At 52.9% G+C, this 18,057-nt stretch overlaps 11 protein-coding genes across 11 annotated transcripts; 4 read left to right on the top strand and 7 right to left on the bottom strand.

Annotated features, from left to right (window-relative positions):
- Positions 1-308: 308 nt before the first annotated feature.
- Positions 309-2,016, bottom strand: HETIRDRAFT_119296 (uncharacterized protein; the record flags this gene model as incomplete). The annotated part of the gene is made up of 11 exons (XM_009553992.1): positions 309-522; positions 576-613; positions 730-772; positions 829-844; positions 929-1,054; positions 1,166-1,290; positions 1,332-1,348; positions 1,411-1,438; positions 1,480-1,541; positions 1,670-1,839; positions 1,998-2,016. 11 exons carry the CDS (start codon positions 2,014-2,016, stop codon positions 309-311), a joined length of 858 nt encoding a protein of 285 aa, XP_009552287.1.
- An 888-nt stretch (positions 2,017-2,904) lies between these two features.
- HETIRDRAFT_106666 (uncharacterized protein) lies at positions 2,905-3,664 on the top strand (the record flags this gene model as incomplete). The annotated part of the gene is made up of 2 exons (XM_009553991.1): positions 2,905-3,367; positions 3,441-3,664. The coding sequence occupies 2 exons, from the start codon at positions 2,905-2,907 to the stop codon at positions 3,662-3,664; spliced, it is 687 nt and encodes a 228-aa protein (XP_009552286.1).
- Positions 3,665-4,034: 370 nt separating this feature from the next.
- HETIRDRAFT_390472 (uncharacterized protein) lies at positions 4,035-4,440 on the bottom strand. Its single transcript, XM_009553990.1, has one exon. It carries the CDS (start codon positions 4,308-4,310, stop codon positions 4,086-4,088), a length of 225 nt encoding a protein of 74 aa, XP_009552285.1. The 5' UTR covers positions 4,311-4,440; the 3' UTR covers positions 4,035-4,085.
- A 655-nt stretch (positions 4,441-5,095) lies between these two features.
- HETIRDRAFT_422656 (uncharacterized protein) lies at positions 5,096-5,706 on the bottom strand (the record flags this gene model as incomplete). The annotated part of the gene is made up of 4 exons (XM_009553989.1): positions 5,096-5,153; positions 5,214-5,333; positions 5,472-5,560; positions 5,620-5,706. The coding sequence occupies 4 exons, from the start codon at positions 5,704-5,706 to the stop codon at positions 5,096-5,098; spliced, it is 354 nt and encodes a 117-aa protein (XP_009552284.1).
- A 1,063-nt stretch (positions 5,707-6,769) lies between these two features.
- Positions 6,770-6,991, bottom strand: HETIRDRAFT_422655 (uncharacterized protein; the record flags this gene model as incomplete). The annotated part of the gene is made up of 1 exon (XM_009553988.1): positions 6,770-6,991. One exon carries the CDS (start codon positions 6,989-6,991, stop codon positions 6,770-6,772), a length of 222 nt encoding a protein of 73 aa, XP_009552283.1.
- Positions 6,992-7,960: 969 nt separating this feature from the next.
- On the bottom strand, positions 7,961-8,803 carry HETIRDRAFT_412283 (uncharacterized protein; the record flags this gene model as incomplete). Its single annotated transcript, XM_009553987.1, has 2 exons — positions 8,634-8,803; positions 7,961-8,576 (listed from the first exon to the last, which is right to left on the bottom strand). A coding segment is annotated over exon 2 (427 nt), but the record flags the coding sequence as incomplete, so codon positions are not given.
- Positions 8,804-9,645: 842 nt separating this feature from the next.
- HETIRDRAFT_481579 (uncharacterized protein) lies at positions 9,646-10,602 on the bottom strand. Its single transcript, XM_009553986.1, has 4 exons — positions 10,562-10,602; positions 10,217-10,448; positions 10,030-10,164; positions 9,646-9,954 (listed from the first exon to the last, which is right to left on the bottom strand). Exons 1-4 carry the CDS (start codon positions 10,574-10,576, stop codon positions 9,848-9,850), a joined length of 489 nt encoding a protein of 162 aa, XP_009552281.1. The 5' UTR covers positions 10,577-10,602; the 3' UTR covers positions 9,646-9,847.
- Positions 10,603-12,091: 1,489 nt separating this feature from the next.
- On the top strand, positions 12,092-13,376 carry HETIRDRAFT_390466 (uncharacterized protein). Its single transcript, XM_009553984.1, has 5 exons — positions 12,092-12,173; positions 12,228-12,289; positions 12,346-12,585; positions 12,649-12,815; positions 12,908-13,376. The coding sequence occupies exons 3-5, from the start codon at positions 12,435-12,437 to the stop codon at positions 13,058-13,060; spliced, it is 471 nt and encodes a 156-aa protein (XP_009552279.1). The 5' UTR covers positions 12,092-12,173; positions 12,228-12,289; positions 12,346-12,434; the 3' UTR covers positions 13,061-13,376.
- Positions 13,064-13,255, top strand: HETIRDRAFT_162817 (uncharacterized protein; the record flags this gene model as incomplete). Its single annotated transcript, XM_009553985.1, has 1 exon — positions 13,064-13,255. One exon carries the CDS (start codon positions 13,064-13,066, stop codon positions 13,253-13,255), a length of 192 nt encoding a protein of 63 aa, XP_009552280.1.
- A 135-nt stretch (positions 13,377-13,511) lies between the features above and the next one.
- HETIRDRAFT_412280 (uncharacterized protein) lies at positions 13,512-13,758 on the top strand (the record flags this gene model as incomplete). The annotated part of the gene is made up of 1 exon (XM_009553983.1): positions 13,512-13,758. A coding segment is annotated over one exon (169 nt), but the record flags the coding sequence as incomplete, so codon positions are not given.
- Positions 13,743-17,919, bottom strand: HETIRDRAFT_422651 (uncharacterized protein; the record flags this gene model as incomplete). Its single annotated transcript, XM_009553982.1, has 7 exons — positions 13,743-14,161; positions 14,226-14,416; positions 14,476-16,207; positions 16,259-16,520; positions 16,575-17,102; positions 17,537-17,847; positions 17,907-17,919. The coding sequence occupies 7 exons, from the start codon at positions 17,917-17,919 to the stop codon at positions 13,743-13,745; spliced, it is 3,456 nt and encodes a 1,151-aa protein (XP_009552277.1).
- Positions 17,920-18,057: the final 138 nt, after the last annotated feature.

Below are 18,057 nucleotides of genomic sequence, written 5' to 3'. Positions count from 1 at the left end.
GACGAAGGAAAGCTCCCGAACGATCTCCTGAGATGATCTCGAGACTAATGAAATATCGTCGACAGCGCACTCAATATGCCATGAACAAGGCTGAACTTCAGCGAGCCTGCTCACTTGAGATAGCCGATCAAAGGGGGAACAGTTGATTCCGTACAATGTCAGACCGTCGCTTGTCTGCTATTGGTAGCCAATCGCAACTCAACCATCGCCAGAATCAGTTTGGTACACGATCATTCCACTCGTCACCTCACTCGTCACCTTGAAATTAATACGTGATCATCTTTCTATGGCTTCAATTGTCAGTATCATCATTCGCAGACATTCACATCCTCCTGTGACAAGTGCTCAAGCCGATGCGACCCAATATCGTGAACCACATCATCGTCTGCATCGTCCGGATGCATCATGGTGTCTCTCCGTGATGCAAACACAATTGATTCTGTCGCTTGGGTGGAAGACGGTAGCCGTGACGAGGTGCCGTGCAGATTGAGAATGAGTCGCGACATCATCGTGACGGAGATGCTGTCATTGGCAGTCAATCGCGGTCAGCAATCTCATCCTGGTTGGTCGCTCACCAGGTGGCGAACGTAGAGAGGGTGCCGCGCAATGGATCCTAAACACGAAGAGTTGATATGAAAATGCTTGCATCACTGCTGGCAAGCGTACTGGTGCAAACTGGGAGAGGGAGAAATGTTAGTGATCAAAGCCTGCTTAACACAGTGCACGTACATAGAAGGTGAAAATATTCGCCAGCTCTGCGAGCCCCATCGCGCTATTGCAACGGGCACGATAAACAGCTTATTCAGCGACGAATGTGGAAGACTTTACCAGAAATACATCGCACCTGCATACCCTAGTGAGTCAAAGTAAAGTCTAAGTGGAACTGACGCACCATCGCGAACAATGAGCTCTGCCAAACCCAACGTACCCGACCACTTTTCACATGTGTCAAGGTGCGCGAGTGAATCCCTCCGATGCTGGCTCCATTTGACGGTGGTAAGGATGAATACAGTCACATCAAACACGATATGCATCTCCCAAGGGGCCGCAAGACCTGATGATGAACAGTGATAATCTAGTTAATCGCTCTGACATTCGATAACAGTTGATCGAGCACTTACGCACTGCACTGAAGACCAGGTTGGTCGTCAGTGCAACAGTACACAATATGCAACGAAGGACAACTTTGGAAACGAGATGTGGTTGTGGCGGTCATGCGCCAGCTCGGCACTCGTTACGGTGTACGCTGTGATTGCACTCCACTGTTCACCCCATGCATTTGATGTGCATCTGTCAGGCTTAGTCGCATATATATGTGGGACAGAGCTCACACAAGTAAGTGATAATACTATGATTAGGAGCAGATATAGCGCTGTCAAGACACGGCGCGAGTTCCCGAAAAACGCATACGTGCGCAGTATCAGCAAGACTGTAGAATCTATTAAAGCGTCATCAGAATATCAATTGCTCACGACTTACTGGCCACGACTGTTTGGTTGGACATAGTCAGGAAGTGATGGAATGCTGTGTATGCCCGGAAACTTGTGGCACATAACAGTAGAGTTAAGTACGACTCGGTGTTTCGACAAGGGAAGACATACCTCTTGAACAAGAGTTCAGTCGGTGTGAATTGTCATGTGGCAAGATATCATACATAAATTGAACTGACCTTGTCACATATAGTAAACCCACCAAATGTATAGACCAGAACTGCTATATGCCCAACCAGCGGCACATAACGATTTAAGAAGAACAGGAGAGACGATCTGGCGCGTGGACGAGACCATATCCATGTGATCTCTTCAGAGAGTGTCATCAGATGGTCATAGTACAGGATGACTAGAAAAGATTAAGACAAAGTTGTCTGGTCACTGGCTGATATGTACAAACAGATAAGGCGTACTGATTGCAATAATTTGTGAATAATTGTATAGTGTGCTGTCACTAGTTGAACGTGGTCAACAAGCTTCGAGACGTGCATATGAGCTTGCACTTACACGGAACGTACTTCTGCATCGATAATCATAATAGCTGAAAGGCGAGTGAGTCATGAAGGGTGTTTATATATGTCACGGCTTAGTCTCCATCAAGGGCGGGCCTGATCACATCCTGTCATCAAAAAAGCTGTATAGATAGCGATCATTCTCCATTAGTCGTATTGACGCGTATCCCATGATATCAGTCGCATTGAAACCCACCTGAACATAGGCGCATATAGCGCTAAGCATCTGCCATAAACCTGTTTAGCATGCTAGCCTGCGCAAATGAGCTCGTTCACCACATGTATACCCTCAGCAACATTCAGACCCGTTATGATCTTAGACAGACGCGCCGCAGTTGATTTTGTCATTATGGTTTCCCTCTAGCTATATGAAACATGCAGCAATTGAATCTACAGCTTGGATAATGAGATTATTAATATTTTCGCCATGAGCCCATGATCTTGGCACTCACAATTTTTTTGAGTGTCCGGACCGATTTGTGTCATAATTACTAGTGTGCTACGCGTCGCCGGCATCGACGGCTGAGCGAGAAGAAGATCGGAAACAAACGGGCCGGCTTCCAAATTGACTTTTGTGTTCACGACCCTAACCCCAGTCCAGGTCTCACGCCCACCTGGACCCACAAAGTCGCGCACGTCCACAATTTCCGCGTATGGCATCCGCGCCGTCGATTGTTGTGGGTCCTCCGAGGTCCTCTGTGTGTCCTCGCGACAAAAACTCTATACCCCCAATCAATTCGCCTTGCTTCCCACCATGATCCCTCTATATAACCCCCAGCGACTCCCCTTCATCATCCGAGCCCCGTCTCGACTTTCAAGTCCTCCGCCAGCTTGACCGATCAGCTCCCCACGTCTTCTCCTGGGCTTCTTCACGTTCTCATCAACCCATCACCTCATCAGCAATGGCATTCTCCTCCATCTGCACCATCTTCGGAACCTGGCGCCATGTCCTGCCCACCGACATAGAGTCTCAGTCCCACCCGCAACCCATCCAGATCACAGGGACATACACTACCACGCCCCTCGCCCTGCCCTCTCGTGCGCTCACCTGCGCCTCCGAGCGCCCGGCCAAGCCCTCCCTCCCCTCCACCGACGCGATCGACGACTTCTTCGGTGCCTCGCGCACCACCCGCACCTCAGACAGCCGCCACGACGAGCGCCCTGTTCCCTCGTCCCCTCAAAAGGACACCGCGCTGCCGCCCGCATACGCGTACCCGCTCCCAACACCCCTTCACGCAGATCCTACATTTGACGAGAGCGAGCTCCCGAGCTACGCCGAGCTCGAGGCGGCCCACGCGCGGCGATCCATCTCTGCGCAGGCCGAGCCAGTCACCCTGGCACAGTACTTCTTCAAATTCGGTTTCTGTGCGTAGCTCTTCCTCCTTGCCCCCACTGGAAGTCGTTCATAAAGTTGACCGGATTTGTTTTTCATTTTCAGTCTTTCCCCCGCTGTGGTTCCTCTCGTTCTTCATATTATTTTCTCCCCTCACCGCCCCCGCGGGGTGGGAATCGACAACGACGGTGGCGGAGCGCGAGGCGCTGCTCGATGCCATGCGCAAGGCTGAGGTTAAGTGGGCGCGCAGGAGTATCGTAGCGGCTGCCATCCTGAGCATACTGATCGTCATTCTCGTCGTCATCGTCGTCTCGGTCTCCCATTCATGAATCTGTGCCCCGCTCGTTCGTTCTTCACGCCTCCAGCGTACTCAAAATTCCTTCGACCCATTTGTGTTCTCTCAAACTGTCCTCGCGCCCGTTACATCCCTTGGCCTCTCAGTTGTTCTTTTCTGCTCTGTCATGTTTATTCTGATGCTGTATCGACCCCATTCCAGTGTATTTATAGACTATTTGACTTCCGTTCTCACTCCTCTCTATCTTATGGTGTTCTTTTTTGTGTACAGATAATTAATGAAATCAAATGAAATCCACATCGTCGTTGCGTGTGAATGTCAGCGTATGGGCGCCCAACGCTCAATAATCAATCTAGGTCTACGAAATGACTGCACAATTAGACTCGAACCTCGCGGCACATTATCGGGAGGAAGATCGTGGGGGCATGCTTCAGTCAGCTCCACGCAAACGCATTCTAGACTGGTGTGCAAGGTATGATCGCATGCGAATTGGGTATCTCGACGTCATCTGGGCGATACAGTAAGGTCCTCACGGACAACAACAAGAAAAGATCTGCAGCCAGCTCAGCCCGCGGGGCTGAGCATCCGAGTAGCACTGCAGCGTGCCCAGCACATACGGTATAAGTAAATATAAGATTCGCCCAGCCCACAAGCAACTCTAGATAGCTCCACGCGGTCATCGCATCGGCTGCGTTCGAGTCATATGGCGGATCTGCGCCCAATCATTTTCGGATGCCATCTCCACAAGTCCGCGACGGGTGAAGATCGCGCTACAGGGCACGCTGATCGTGGACGCGCGCCAGATGAGGCTTCGACTCGATCGGGACCATCTCGATACCTGCAACGAGGACACAGACCGGGACGTCGACCGCGCCGCCGCGTACTATCAGCCACGCGCCGCCGCAGCGCAGAGCCAGCAGAACTCGAACGTACCGTACGTGTCCTCCATCTGACCCGCCGTCATCGTGGCGTCCGCGCGCCTGCGATGCCACCCGCCCGCGTCGTCCGCGGAGCCGAGGAGGCGCCGCGACGGGTCGTACACGCCGACGGTACCGTGCAGGACGGTGGAGAGCGGCGGCGTGGCCATTGTGGTGCTGGCTTCTGTAGGGAGGGTGAGGTGGGAGGTCTTGCTGTGGAGGTTCAGCATGAGGCGAGAAATGAGGGTCGCGGAAAGACTGGGGCGGCGCGGCTGATAGTGTGAGCACGCAAGTTGGCGGTCGAGGAGACGGACGGACGACGTACACGTTGGTGAAGGTCGTCGTAGCGCCTTTGAGAAGTGGCTGCCATCCAGTAAGAAATGCGCTAAAAGACGGCTAGGTCGAGAGAAAAGCTCACAGATGCAAGCTGTGTTAGTTTGAGAGTAGGAGTCAGCGAATTTTGGACGATGCGACCAGTTTGGCGACATACAACGTAGGACAAGATGTTTGAAAGATTGGACAAAGTCAACGCGCTGTGTTGGCTCTAATCAACACGTCTCCTTCAGAGGGGAGAAGGGAAGCGTTCGCACATGAAAAATATCGCCCCTACAAAACACGCTTCAGCTGATAAGCTGTGAAATGAGAAAATCCAGTGATAAAACGCACCATCCCGCAGCAATGTGTTTAGCAGATGCCCCCTTGCGCCCAACCTGAGTGTCTTCCACAACGTCAAGGAAAATACACAGGTATCGAAAACAAGTACACCGCTCCAAGCAACAGCAAGCCCTGTCCCGCCAAGTTTATTAGAAGTCTGTGAAAAGCTACGAATTTTCCAAATACAACTTACGACGACCCCTGGAGGCGAAAACGAGGAATTAGATGCGGATTCGTGAATGTGGGGACGGCCAAAGAGCAAGGACGCACTGGGAATCTGAGAGAAGTGTGTTACAGCCCGGAAATTCTGCGGGGAGCCGGCGCGGGATATCGTCGCTGGGCCCCGAGATTATCGACCACTGCAGGAAGGATGGGGTGAATCAGCCAGTGAGGGAAGTTCCGCGCACAACGGACTCACACAGCCGACGACGACGCTTGCTGCGGCGACAGCGACTAAGAAGCCGAGAATGCGGCGGTCGCGGTCGTAAAGTGCGTACATGCGCATGATACAGAGGACTATCGAGAGACCATCAGCAAGAGTCGAGCCTCTAAGGTGACGTCCGATTCAATTCTGCCAAATTTCTCTCAACAGCGAATCGGAGATCTGAATTGTTTATCGCTTGAAGATGTCAGAGGCACTCACCGCCTACTAAGATCTGTAATATTACAGCGTAGTACTGGTGATATGACTGTAGCTTCAGGCAGCTGCTCAGAAACGGTCAGTCTAGGGTTCAATCATAGTAGACAACATCGACTAGTAGTACTCACTACTGCAATATCATAGCAGGTGATTCGGGTAGCAGGATGAGTCGCGTGGTTTTGGCGATATATTGACAGGCTACTTAATCACCTTGTCCTTATGTACCATAAGAAATGACTGGGCGAAGACCGGGACGTGTCCGACAACTGAGATATAGCGATTAATGAGAAATGTACATGAGGCCCAGCCCAGACGACGCTTGGGAGGCCAAAAGCGCTCAATCTCTGTGGTCAAGGTGAGCGCATAGTCGTAGTACAAAATCGCTGCAGGAGCCGAAAAAAAAACGTAGCGCCGGGAACGGCAACTTTAATTGCAGGGAAGATCTGCACAGGGTGATAGACGCACTGAATGAGACAAGAATACACGCGTAGTTGATATACCTTCCAAAACGAGGCGAATAAATTGAATGAGGTCAAGAGGCTAATGCATCGAAGCAGCCGTTTTAGGGACTCACAGGTCTGTCCCTGTTACACCGAAGCTGTCCAGCGTCGTTTCAACGGCCGACCCCATTCACAGACCATACCCCTGACAGATTCACAACTAGTTTGCTTGATTCTCCACACCTCTTGCAGAGTAGGCGATCAAGCGCGAAGAGAAAGAGGGGGAAAGCGGCTCGGTCACTGAGGCCAGACGAGGAGGGACAGTCTTGGACAGTGGAGGGGCCGAGGGTGATATACCCATCCAGAGACAGCGGGCGATATGTCCGCCGGCTAGCAACATGGGCGCTTTGTGCCTGAGCGACACGCTGACCCGAGCAGATAACTGTTTCAGGCTCCTCGACTGATACTCTGCAGTCCTCTTGAGTCCTCTACATTCCTACCCTGATAGCACCGCACAGCCCAACGTTGTTTGACAAGCGAGCATGTTGAGTTGTAGTGGACTGCTTGCACAGCTGTCTGACGACGTCTAGCAATGTCAAATCCATCCAGAACGTCTGGGAAAATCTCGTCGGCATCGCTTGAGATCGCTTGATGTCAAGGTCTAATTTGGTACTTAGCTGACTCTTTTTGCTCCTAGGGCGTTTCAGCATCCTAAACGATTGGCCGCTTACAAGTCGTTGGTTGTAGAACTTGTGGCACCCTGAAAGCACCCTGGCGCAAGAGTTCTACACTTTGTCCAGGTTATCTACCTGGCTAGGGATAGATCAATTGATTCAAGTCCCCTGATCCAGACTCCAGTAAGTCTCCGTAGCCTATGGTCATGGTATAGAGCTGATGTGATACCATTCATCTCTGATCGCCTTCTGCCATCACAATCTTACAGCGTCCTACTTGACGTATGATCAAATGATCGATGCACCCTGAGTCGATTCGGCACATAGGACCAAATTGCTCTGAAGGATGATCATCTGTCGGCATGAATGTCCGGAGGTCTCCACAGCAGACTCCGTGTAGCGCTCGCATCTGTTTGCGTTTCAGATTGGCAGCTGATGGATCTGATTATTCGGCCCTTGGTTGGACGAGGTCGCATTTCTTGTTGACTAACTCATCGCAATATGGTGCAGGCCATTTTATTACAGGTCAAAAACACAATACTAGGTTTGTTAACATAGTGAGAGCAGGATTCCATAGCTCAAACCGATCTCGACACATCGAACCATCTAATCCAAACGTAAAATCCTTGGTATATCACTGTCCTTGGGCTCGGCCGGAAACAGGTTGGTCCTGCTAAACTGAAGCAGGGGCATGATGCTTCCAGCACTTAACTGCACAACACCAACGAGGAGAATATCGTCCAATCCGAACCTCTTGGAACCATCTCCCTCTGCGAGATATCCGCCTTCATTATCGAGGGCCCACGTAGGATCCTCCTCGTTGAATCTGTCGGGAGGATCCTGGGACCCAGTTCGTGAGTTCACCTACTACAGATGCAGGGTAAGTAGACCTAAATATCACCTTGAGGAACTTCTCCAGATATTTCCAGACGAGGCGTACAAATGCCTTTTTCGAAATATTTTTGCTTAGGGTCATCGAGAATCTTTTCCCCACATATCCTTTCCACTGTGAGCACGTGTCACAGTTCGAGATTGAGTACTACCCAAGGAGGTCAATGATTTACTTACCACGATGTGCAATAGGAGGTCTTTCTTATCCCAGCCCAATGCCTCTTGTCCCATTCGCAGAGATGCGTACCGTCCGTCAATTGCGTCAGCATAGGCAATGCCAACACTGCCGCTCTCTCCAAAAAAGAACAGCGGCGGGTTCAAGATGGCGGTGTTTGGCAGATCCTTGTATCGGATGCAGACTACGGGTCCCGGCCCATCAGTGCTGCTCGTGGGGTCCATGTCCAATAATACGTCGACGCCCTTGTCATTGTCAAAGAAGACGAAGATTTGCCTCGGAGGATCAATGAAGGCGAAATTTTTGATATCGCGGCTCGAGAAGCTCCGGACGTTGTGAAGACCTAGTCCTCGCGGTTCGAGAATGTTGCGGAAGTGGTCATTAGCGCCATTCGCCGACATAGAATACGCGGCATAGGAATCCATGCCAACATCGTTCTGCCACAATGGTGTCAGTGCTATACGCAGTAGGGTCACTTCTTGAGGCTCACCGTAGACGTTGCATCTTCAGTTCGATTGGAACTCATTGTTAGGGACGGAAAGGGTGTAGAAGTAAGTGGGTCGTTTTTATTAAATACCCCTCCCCCCCTCTGAGTTGATCTATCTCCTCCAGCTCTCGACATGCACACAAGTGGAAGGGCGCAAATGTGAGAAACTGCCAAAACACGAGGTCTCGATGGAGCAGAACTTTACGACTGATTTCCGTCAAGCATTGGGACGCTACAGCGTCAGTAACCCCTACAATTCTGTCTCGCAGCGGAGATCAATATAGCCAGTACACATAATTTCAGCGGGCGGCTCACGAGCACGGAAGCTGGTGTCTGCCTCGTGGCTGACCCATCCAGTTGTGGCCATCAGGGCATCTTGTTCGAGGCTGAGAGAGAAAATCTGCAGGTCGGAATATGGCACCAGTAACGCTTTACCAATGATGAAAATTCGCACGCCTAAATGAGCGCAGGCGAGGGGGGCGCCCGGAGCCTAGGATAGCTACAATCCAGGGGGTTGAAAATACGGAGAAGAACCACACTTGATGGAGTTTAATATTATATGGACCTACAACTTGCGATATTGGACTCGTCATGTTACTGCCGCATGTCCAATGATTTGAGAAAGTGACTGCCTCCAGGTGTATGGAGGGCGTTCAATTATGTTGCACAACGCAGAAGATAGTCAGCTATTCCGACTAGTAGCAGATGGGCGTGGATGGGCGGCCACGTTTCCTTCGGGTGCCACGGGCTTCCTCGGCTTCCTCAGATTCGCCGCAAGGGGCTATCCGGCGCTTTGTATGACTCGGGAGGTTCAAGTACTGAAGCTGGGGCGCTGGAGGACGATTACTTCAAAATGGATTCGCAGAAGCGTTGCTGTTGAAACGAAGAGCGTTAAAGCTAGATTTGCGGAGAGCGGACCAAGTTACAATAGCATTACGACTAGCAACGGCCACTTACAGGCCTAGCATATTCCGGCTGATCGTACGTGACCACAGAGAAAGTCTTGAACAAATGTGCACTGCATGAGATCATCAACGGAGACTAGAGAAAACCCTCACTACTCATCGGATCATCACAGCTCCCGGCGTATCAAGAGCCGATCGCTGAACAAGTTCAATCATGATACCGCCTCGGGCGGATTCCCGAAGCATGATTGCGTCTAACGAGACTACACAATTCATTGACAAACGTCCACCGTCAACTATAGACCTCCACTCTACTTGTACACGAGCAAAGCTTCTTCCGATTCTCTCTTTTCTCCCCACATAGTAATAAAAACATCTGCACGGTACAGCCGATACCGATCAAGAAGGTCTGCAAAGCTATTGCAGGCGCGTGCTTAGACGGTGCCAGACTGAGCGATGGTGACCTTGGCCTTGGGCGAGCCAGACTGGGAGCCGAGGCCCTCAATCTTCTTGACCAACTCGAAGCCCTCGAGAACTTCACCTGAATTTTTTTGAAGATAGTCGTTGATTAGATAAGATCAGATATAGATCAGATAGTGTTTGATCCTGAACGCACCGAAGACGACGTGAGCGCCATCGAGCCAGTTGGTCACGACAGTGGTGATGAAGAACTGGGAGCCGTTGGTATTCTTTCCAGCATTGGCCATAGACAGGATGCCGGGCTTGGTGTGCTTCAACTGGAAGTTCTCGTCTGTTGGATGACCGATGAATATCGCACCGAAAAAAAACGCAAGGAAACGTACCAGCAAATTTCTCGCCATAGATAGACTTCCCACCAGTGCCGTTGTGCTTGGTGAAGTCACCACCCTGAAGCATGAAGTTGGGGATGATACGGTGGAAGGAAGACCCCTGATAACCGTATCCGTGCTGGCCAGTGGCGAGTTCGCGGAAGTTTTTCGCGGTTTTGGGGACGACATCGTCGTAAAGCTTGAAGGTGATCCTCCCGGCTGGGGCATCGTTGATGGCGATGTCGAACTATAAAACGTCAGATCGATCAGCAGTTGGCATCGTCACTGCTCCATAGGCCTCTTGATCCCTCAAAGAAAAAAGCGGAAAGGGAAGATTGCGAAATCACGAAAAATGCTCACGTAGACGTTGGACATTCCTGATGATTTGATGTTGGTAGAGGAGGGGGAGGTTGATGATGGTCTAGAGTCTGGAACGTCTGTCTATATGGTCAGCTCGGGTGATACCGAGTCGGAGATTGGGAACTATCATCATGCATTGACGTGCTCCCCGTTCGTCATTTTCACCTCAGCACCGCATGGTTCCATATAGGGGTTCGCCTAACATCAGATGACCTCTGTTTGTCTCTTCAAGAGCTCTTCCACGTCCTTCCGAGCCGTGGATACAAATGAATGGAAGCCGGAGCACCAGTGTCGCGCTTTTTGCGGCAGTTCGTACTCTCACCCTCAAATAATTCGAGTCCTCCATCGATATGATGATGAGCCATCGATATTCGGCGTTACGGCGTTATCCGTTCTTCGATGTCGTCCCCAATCAACTGTGTGATGCTCCATCGTCTCCTAGCGTGTCCCAGTCGTGTCCCGGTCGTGTCCCCGTCTCCATATGGTCCCGACAACATAGATTCTACGAACGATAGCATAGCAGAGTGATACGTCATCGTACTCCTAACCTGGGTATAGGTTTATGGCTAAGGTTTGTAATTTACCACGGTTTGAGAGCGACTCCTGAACGAGGACCTAATTTCGTCGTGATATAGCCTCCGATCGTGTCACATTTGTTCTAAATTGGTATCAAAAACCAGTATCAAAAACTCAACGAAGTAAACATCTTGACTTCCTCGATTCGTGGAACTTCTCATGATGCTGTATCGAGAGCATTTTAAAATATCAACTATCCAGTCGAACACCACTGCCATTCCGATGTCTAGAGAAGATGAACAAAAGTATGTCCCAGGGAGGATTCGAGCCTCCGGCTTCACGGATCGCGTACACCTAACGCCACAACGTGATGATTTAACCACTAATCGACAAGGACCATGAAAAGACGTGCTTATAGGCAATTATATGCAGCCGTGAGGGTGGCCGCACCCGACAGAGCGGTGTTTCCTCGAATCATCAACGTATCAACACAGATTAACGCCCATGTTACAGTAGCTCGACCTCGCAACAAATGGAACATGACGCTATAACAAACAGTACGTGGCTGTAGCAACTGCCTGTTTACATCATAGTGCAGGGAGTCTGACACAGCTTGATACGTTAAGCGATTAATAGACTAATATCGCAAATGATTGCACAAACGAGTAGAACGTTGATGAAACTGAAGGCCAGCTCTGGTTACCATCTTCAGCAAACACTTCATCTACGTTGGCAAAGGTGAAGTATCCAGAGCATCGCATTCAAGCTAAACCATTGCGAAGACTCCGTCCGCCACCTCTGTCTCAAGCGAAGCCACATACCCGAGATCGACATGGTAAGCCTCGTCAATCGCCCCAGTTGACCACAGCCACGGTCAATTGTGCAGGGCCTTGTTGTGTCCCCTTTTGTTTGAATCGCTGATCGAATTTCGTTATTCTATCGGCGCCCAATGTCGCCTCGCTTGGTCTTACCTCGTCGTATAAATATAGGGCAAAGGTCCTCGAGAAATCTTCACCACGGCTCAGAGGCTCGATTCCACCCCCACTCCTGCTTTCCCCACTCCATCTGTTGATTCCCACAGGCAGTTGATAGGCTTGTGAGTGGCCTATACCTCCTTCCATCTATTTTGTTATTGATGTCGAATGAGAAGTTCCTCCTATCCAGAGATCGCGTCCGTCTACACCGCCTACGAGCCACCGCTACCTGTCCAAGGTAACTTCTCTTTCGACAGACTATCATCGTTTATGGGTTCATCGTTCCTTCCGTAGGGCAAGGGTCTCATACCATTTCACGCCTACCCGAACTCTCCAGCTCATATTCCGCCACGCGCACATCCCCATCTGCAAACTCCAACGCCATGTCCTACGTCAACAACCAGCCTCAAGCCACGACCCAGATGCAAGTCCTCCCAGGGGGTAACCGTAATGCTTCCAACAAGTCCTACGGCCCCAACGGCGAGCGCGGATGGTCGCACGGGATTTGTAGCTGCTTTGGAGACTGTGGCACCTGTACGTATCCCCCTTCTTCCTCCTTCCTTCGATACTGACGGCTCGTCCGCGTCGCCCTTGTAGGCTGCCTGTCCTTCTGGTGCCCTTGCATCGCCTACTCGCAGAACAAACACCGCCTCGAGCATCTCGAGCAGCACGGCGCTCCCCACCCTGAAGGAGGCGAGTCCTGCACGGGCGACTGTGCGATCCACACGCTCCTGAACTGTTTCGGCTGTGGATGGGTGCTCCAGGTACGTTGGCATCTCCCTCGCATCCATCACTCCATCTAGGCTTCGCCTTGATCATCAGCGTATCGATCTGACCCGCGCGCGTCTCTTTGTAGATTGGCACGCGTAGCGATGTGCGCAGGCGATACCGCATCCGCGGCAGCACTTGCGGCGATTGCTGCACCGCATTCTGGTGCCAGCCCTGCGAGCTCGTGCAGGACAGCAGGGAGATCGAACTGGAGGAGAAGAGCTTCCAGTACAAGCAGTGAACGATGCCTGCCTCCCATTCTCCTATTTTACGTCTTACCTCTGTGGCCCTGTCGGTGTCAAACCTCCAAATCCTCGCTGCGTCATTGAGTATTGATGGCAAGTTATGTGATGTCGACGTTACGCTCTCCTTCATTCTCCTTGATGTTTCCATGGCTTTTACTGTATGTAGTGTTATTGATGGGCAGTGCTGGTGATTCGCCTTAATTATACATCCTGATCTCGCCCTTGAAGCTCTAAAAACGGATATCGTATATACATCAGTTAACGGTACGCATCCTCCGATCATTTTTGCGAGGAATCCATCTTTCTTGATATGGACGAGCCATTTACTGGAATGGTTCGCGAAACGTAGTAGCGAAGGGATGTATCATGTCTAGGCTCTCAGGATCAACATTGATTGATGATTCCAACCTTCCTTTCAACGATCACACAAGCCACAGCAAGAGAGCAGATGATGCAGATGGATGTTGATGGTGGCGTTTTGATTGCACAGAAAACAGACAACAGGAAACAGGAGGAGCACAAACAGGAACAACAAATGGAACGAACACGGTCGACAACGCTCAGTAATCGTGTCATCTTCACAGGTCTATGGGAGCACGCATGCGCGCCGCGGTAATTATTCTTCTACTATTAGTCCGTCGTCGTCGATTCATTCTCTTTTACCCAAACACCCCACGCTCACGCCATCTTGCCCAGCACGCGCGGCTGCGACAAGTCCGCCATGTTGATGAAGATGTCGTCCGCGGGATGGCGGTACAGCGGCGCGCGCAGGCGCTTCTGGTCGAGGTGGTGCCCGATGAAGCCGATCGAGCGCCCGAGAACGAACAGCCCATTGAGCGTCCCGATCCGGATGTACTCGTCTGCCTCCTCTGGTGTGAACGCGCCCGAGTCGCGTAGCAGGTCGACGAAGCAGACGGCGATGCACCCGTCGACGTTCAGGATGAGCGTGTCCTTCTTCGACGTCGTCACCTTCTCGACCGCAAGCGCGTAGTCGAGCAGCGAGTGCGACGGGAAGTTCTTGACCACGTACTCCTTCACGAGCTCGACACGCAGGTCAGGGTTGTTGACCGACTTGATCTTGTGGCCGATACCAGAGACTGAGAGAAAGGAGTGAGATGGTGAGTGAGGAACGATAACAGCACAGTGAAGTCAAAGACGTACTGAGCTTGTTTGCCTTCCTTGATGCGTCGACAAACTCTCGTGGTGTCAAGCCAGTATCCCGAGCGTTCGAGAACATGGACGCAGCCTCGTCGAGAGCACCACCAAATCGGCTACCAATAGTAAGGAGACCAGAGGCCAGCGACGAGATGAGATCCTTGCCCGCACGTGTCGCAACGATGGTGTTCATTGCACTGCACATTCCAATCAACACCTGTCCAGAAGATACAAACAATGACGCGGTGTCACTCACCCTGATACGGCGGGACCGTGGTCAGCCGTGAGCATGAGGACCATCTCGATGAACTTCGTCGCCCACTGCGGCAAGCGGCGCTTGAACCACAGCAAACTAACAACACCGCCGAGCCCGATATCTTCCTTGAACACATCCGAGATACGCATGCCAGCGTACAGCAGCTCCTGCCCACGCTCGTCCGAGATTGTCGAGATGAATGCGGCGGGCTTGCGAATCAGGCCGAGCTCCTGGGCCCACTTGTAGTCCATGGGAATCACGGGCGGCTCGCGCTCCGCCTGTGGGCGAATGACGCCCTTGCTCACCAGCCCGTCGTATGTCTCTTTGAGCACCTGTGGCAGGTCCTCGAACGTCTCGGGCACGATGAACCCAGCGGCGCGCATTGCCGTGTTCTTGGCATCCGCAGTCTCCATGTCCGAGTTGGCGAGCGAGCCAGCGTGCCCGAACTGGACCTCCGTCGCGAACATCTTCGCACACGTTCCGATGGCCCACGCGACGATCGGCTTCTTGATGATGCCCTTCTTGACCGCCTCGATAACGCGGTACTCTTCAATGCCACCGACCTCGCCAAGCAGGACAAGCATCTTGCACTCAGGATCTTGCTCGTAGCGCAGGAGATGGTCGATGAAGGTCGAACCGGGGTAGCGGTCACCACCAATGGCGATACCCTCATACGTCCCATTGGTGAACAGCGAGAGGATGTTGTTCAATTCGTTCGACATGCCTCCAGACTTGGAAACGTAGCCGACGGAGCCAGGGCGGTACAGCTTGGACGCGATGATGTTGTCCATCATGCCTCCCGAGTTTCCGATCTTGAAGCAGCCGGGCTTGATACCACCGACAGTGGCGGGGCCGATGATCAGGACACCCTTCGACTGAGCCTGGTGGAGGATCTCGCGTGCGTGGCGCTCGGGAACACCTTCGGCGATGATGGCGATCGCCTTGATCTGCGAGAGCTCGAGGATCTCCTGTGTGCTCGAGTAGACGGAACGCGACGAGGCAAAGTTGACGACGACATCGACATCGGGGTGCTTCTTGACGGCCTCCGGGAGGGAGGTGTAGACGGGCAGCAGCGTCTCCTTCGTGCCCCAGTAGAACTTCTGGATGTGGTGGCCGCCGAAGGGGTAGATCATGGCCGCGACGGAAGGAGTTTGACGCCCACACGAGTAGTCAAAGTCGAGCATGCCCTGAATCGCACGGGGCTGAAGACCATACACGAAAGAGCGCGTCGTGGCATCGAAGGGGCGGAAAGAGGGACGCTGGTGACCAGCGCCCGTCTCAAATCGGACGATCTGGTCGTCTGCCTGCGTACGCTCGCCAGACGCATGGATCGAGCCCACCGTGTTCTCGCTCTGTTCCGCAGCGCCACTGGAAGGAGGAGGGGAGGGAGGAGAAGAGGAAGGGATGGAAGGTGCAGTGGACTTTGTCTCCCGCCTGACGCCGAGTGCCAGGGGAACAATTTCGGTGATGTGGGTCTCCGGACCGTAAACCTTGATAGGAACGCCGAGAGACTCGCCAAGCAGACGCATGGCCTTGAGACCCTCCTGGTAGTTGGGTCCACCACGACGGACGTAGATACGGACCTTGTGGTTGGCAAGAGGCGTCTTGTACTCCTTGAGGGCACGAATGATACCCTTGAAAGTAGCAGCGACGTTGGTGAAGTTGGCGATACCACCACCAATGATGAGGATTTTGCCCTCTGGGTGAGGCTTGCCGCGAGTGATCAAGTCGACTGCACGAAAGCGTGAGAATTATGTTCAATCGAATCAACGCGTGTACGTACCGATCGTTTTGGCATACTCGTAAGTCTGACCCTCAGTGGGTGCACCAGAGTACTCGCCGTAGTTGGCAAGCTCGTGAGCAAAGCCATGGGCAGCGATGGCATCGGAGTAAACAACCGAAGCACCACCACCAGCTACCATTGTCCAGACACGACCCTCGGGGTTAAGGACGGTCAGCTTGAGAGAAGCACCAGTGGAAGCATCGAGCTTCTGGATGTACGCCTCCTCTTTGGTCAAGTCACGACCGAAAGGTGCAGGCCAGACCTACGTAACTTATGAGCAATCAAGATCTGCAAGCTATGTGTGCACTATTTTTACCATTGGGGGACCGCGGTCAGCGGAGACCTTGCCCTTGGAAGTGGTTTGGGGCGCGCCGGTCTCGTAGACGGTCACGTCTCGCGCGATCGCCCACTTGGGCCCGCAGATAGAGTCAGCAGTCTGGTCGAGCTTGGCCGCCATATCGAGGTAGTGGATCGTGGGCTGGCCGCCATCGACGGCATCCAGGCAGATCAAGGGGTTGATCTCGAGGTAAGCGAAATGGAGGTCGACATAGACGGAGTAAAGGCGGATGAGGAAGTCCACGAGGGTCTGCTGCTTGGCGGCGGGAACATGCTTGAGCAAGGCCGACGCGAACTCCTCGCGTGAAGGGAACGGCTTGCCGACAGAAATGTCGAGCTTGAGTGCCTTGGCGTCAACATCGCCGATATCGACACCACCTTCGTGGGTGAAGAGGATGGTGTCACCCTCACGCTGGGAGTTGATGCAGACGTAATACTCGGTGTTGGAAGGGTGGGGTAGGAAGGGCTCGAGGATGAAGTTGTTCAGTGTGCCTGTGACAGACTCGACCTGGGAAAAACGAGATTTACGTGTCAGCCTGGATCTCTCTAACTTTGCCAGCCAACGGGCAGGAGCAAGAAGGAACTGAGGTCACGTGCTGGCTTCTGGGAGGCACGCGCACACTTAACCGACCTCCTGCTCGACGCGAGGTGGGCTCGGGACGCATCGACGCAACGCAACAAGTGCGTGCATGCGCGCCATCGAGATAGAACACGGACCGCGATGATGGGATGCGATTAGTGCGACGCGACGGTGATCCAGTCTCAGATTGCAGCATCACAAGACCGGCACCTGGCCGCGCCTTGCACTTTTCCCCCTCCTCCGAAGCGCGACGGCCCCAGAAGAGCGTCATAAAACACGAATCGCAGCGCCCTAGAACCGGCGCTTCGCCGTGCAAGCTCCCCCCAAAGTCTGTCTATCCGCATCTGGGCTTGCGCACGCACCTTTTGGGGCTTGCCCGCACGCTCGGCGATCCAGGGCTTTGCCTCGTCCCAAGTCTTGTTGAGAGCGAGAAGGCCGGCCTTGCCGCGCCGCTTGATGAGCTGATCTGGCTTTGCGACGAGCTTGGTGGTGAAAACCCAGCTAGGGAGCTGAGTGTCGGGGGTGATGGCGCGGGTTGCGGGATCCCAGGAGACCTGGGCTACCTTCGGGGCGGGGTAGACGAAGGGGGTGATGACCTTTGCGGAGGGGACGACTGGGGGTGCACGTTCGAGCCAGTAGGCAAGGAGCAACTTGGCATCGTACTCGCGGATCGCTGTCGATCTTGCTCATCACGCGTCCCGAGGTTGAGAGGAAGGAAGAGCGAGCACGCACCTTTGGAAGACATGGTCGGGGTCTGTTAAGATGTAAAAAAAAGGGGGAGGAGAAAGCGGAGGGGGGAGAGCGGTGGGGAGAGGGAAGAGACGCGAGGAGGAGAAAAGGGTATTTATTGTCGGGGGACGATTAGAGTGGGGACAGCCGAGGC

The sequence above is a fragment of the Heterobasidion irregulare genome, assembly GCF_000320585.1.
Source record: "Heterobasidion irregulare TC 32-1 unplaced genomic scaffold scaffold_12, whole genome shotgun sequence".
Classification (NCBI taxonomy): Eukaryota; Fungi; Basidiomycota; class Agaricomycetes; order Russulales; family Bondarzewiaceae; genus Heterobasidion; species Heterobasidion irregulare.
The sequence above is the reverse complement of the archived record's forward strand: the minus strand, read 5'-3'. Positions and strand labels throughout refer to the sequence as shown.

What these genes read in the sequence shown, in the direction of transcription:
- HETIRDRAFT_390472 (XM_009553990.1), bottom strand. Translation starts at nt 4,310, where the DNA reads ATGACCGCGTGGAGCTATCTAGAGTTGCTTGTGGGCTGGGCGAATCTT.
- HETIRDRAFT_481579 (XM_009553986.1), bottom strand. An exon ending in CTATGGCGAGAAATTTGCTG is followed by an intron (nt 10,165 to 10,216) that starts GTACGTTTCCTT and finishes GTCATCCAACAG; the next exon opens with ACGAGAACTTCCAGTTGAAG. An exon ending in TGGCGCTCACGTCGTCTTCG is followed by an intron (nt 9,955 to 10,029) that starts GTGCGTTCAGGA and finishes AAAAAAATTCAG; the next exon opens with GTGAAGTTCTCGAGGGCTTC.
- HETIRDRAFT_390466 (XM_009553984.1), top strand. Translation starts at nt 12,435, where the DNA reads ATGTCCTACGTCAACAACCAGCCTCAAGCCACGACCCAGATGCAAGTC. An exon ending in CTTTGGAGACTGTGGCACCT is followed by an intron (nt 12,586 to 12,648) that starts GTACGTATCCCC and finishes TCGCCCTTGTAG; the next exon opens with GCTGCCTGTCCTTCTGGTGC. An exon ending in GCTGTGGATGGGTGCTCCAG is followed by an intron (nt 12,816 to 12,907) that starts GTACGTTGGCAT and finishes GTCTCTTTGTAG; the next exon opens with ATTGGCACGCGTAGCGATGT.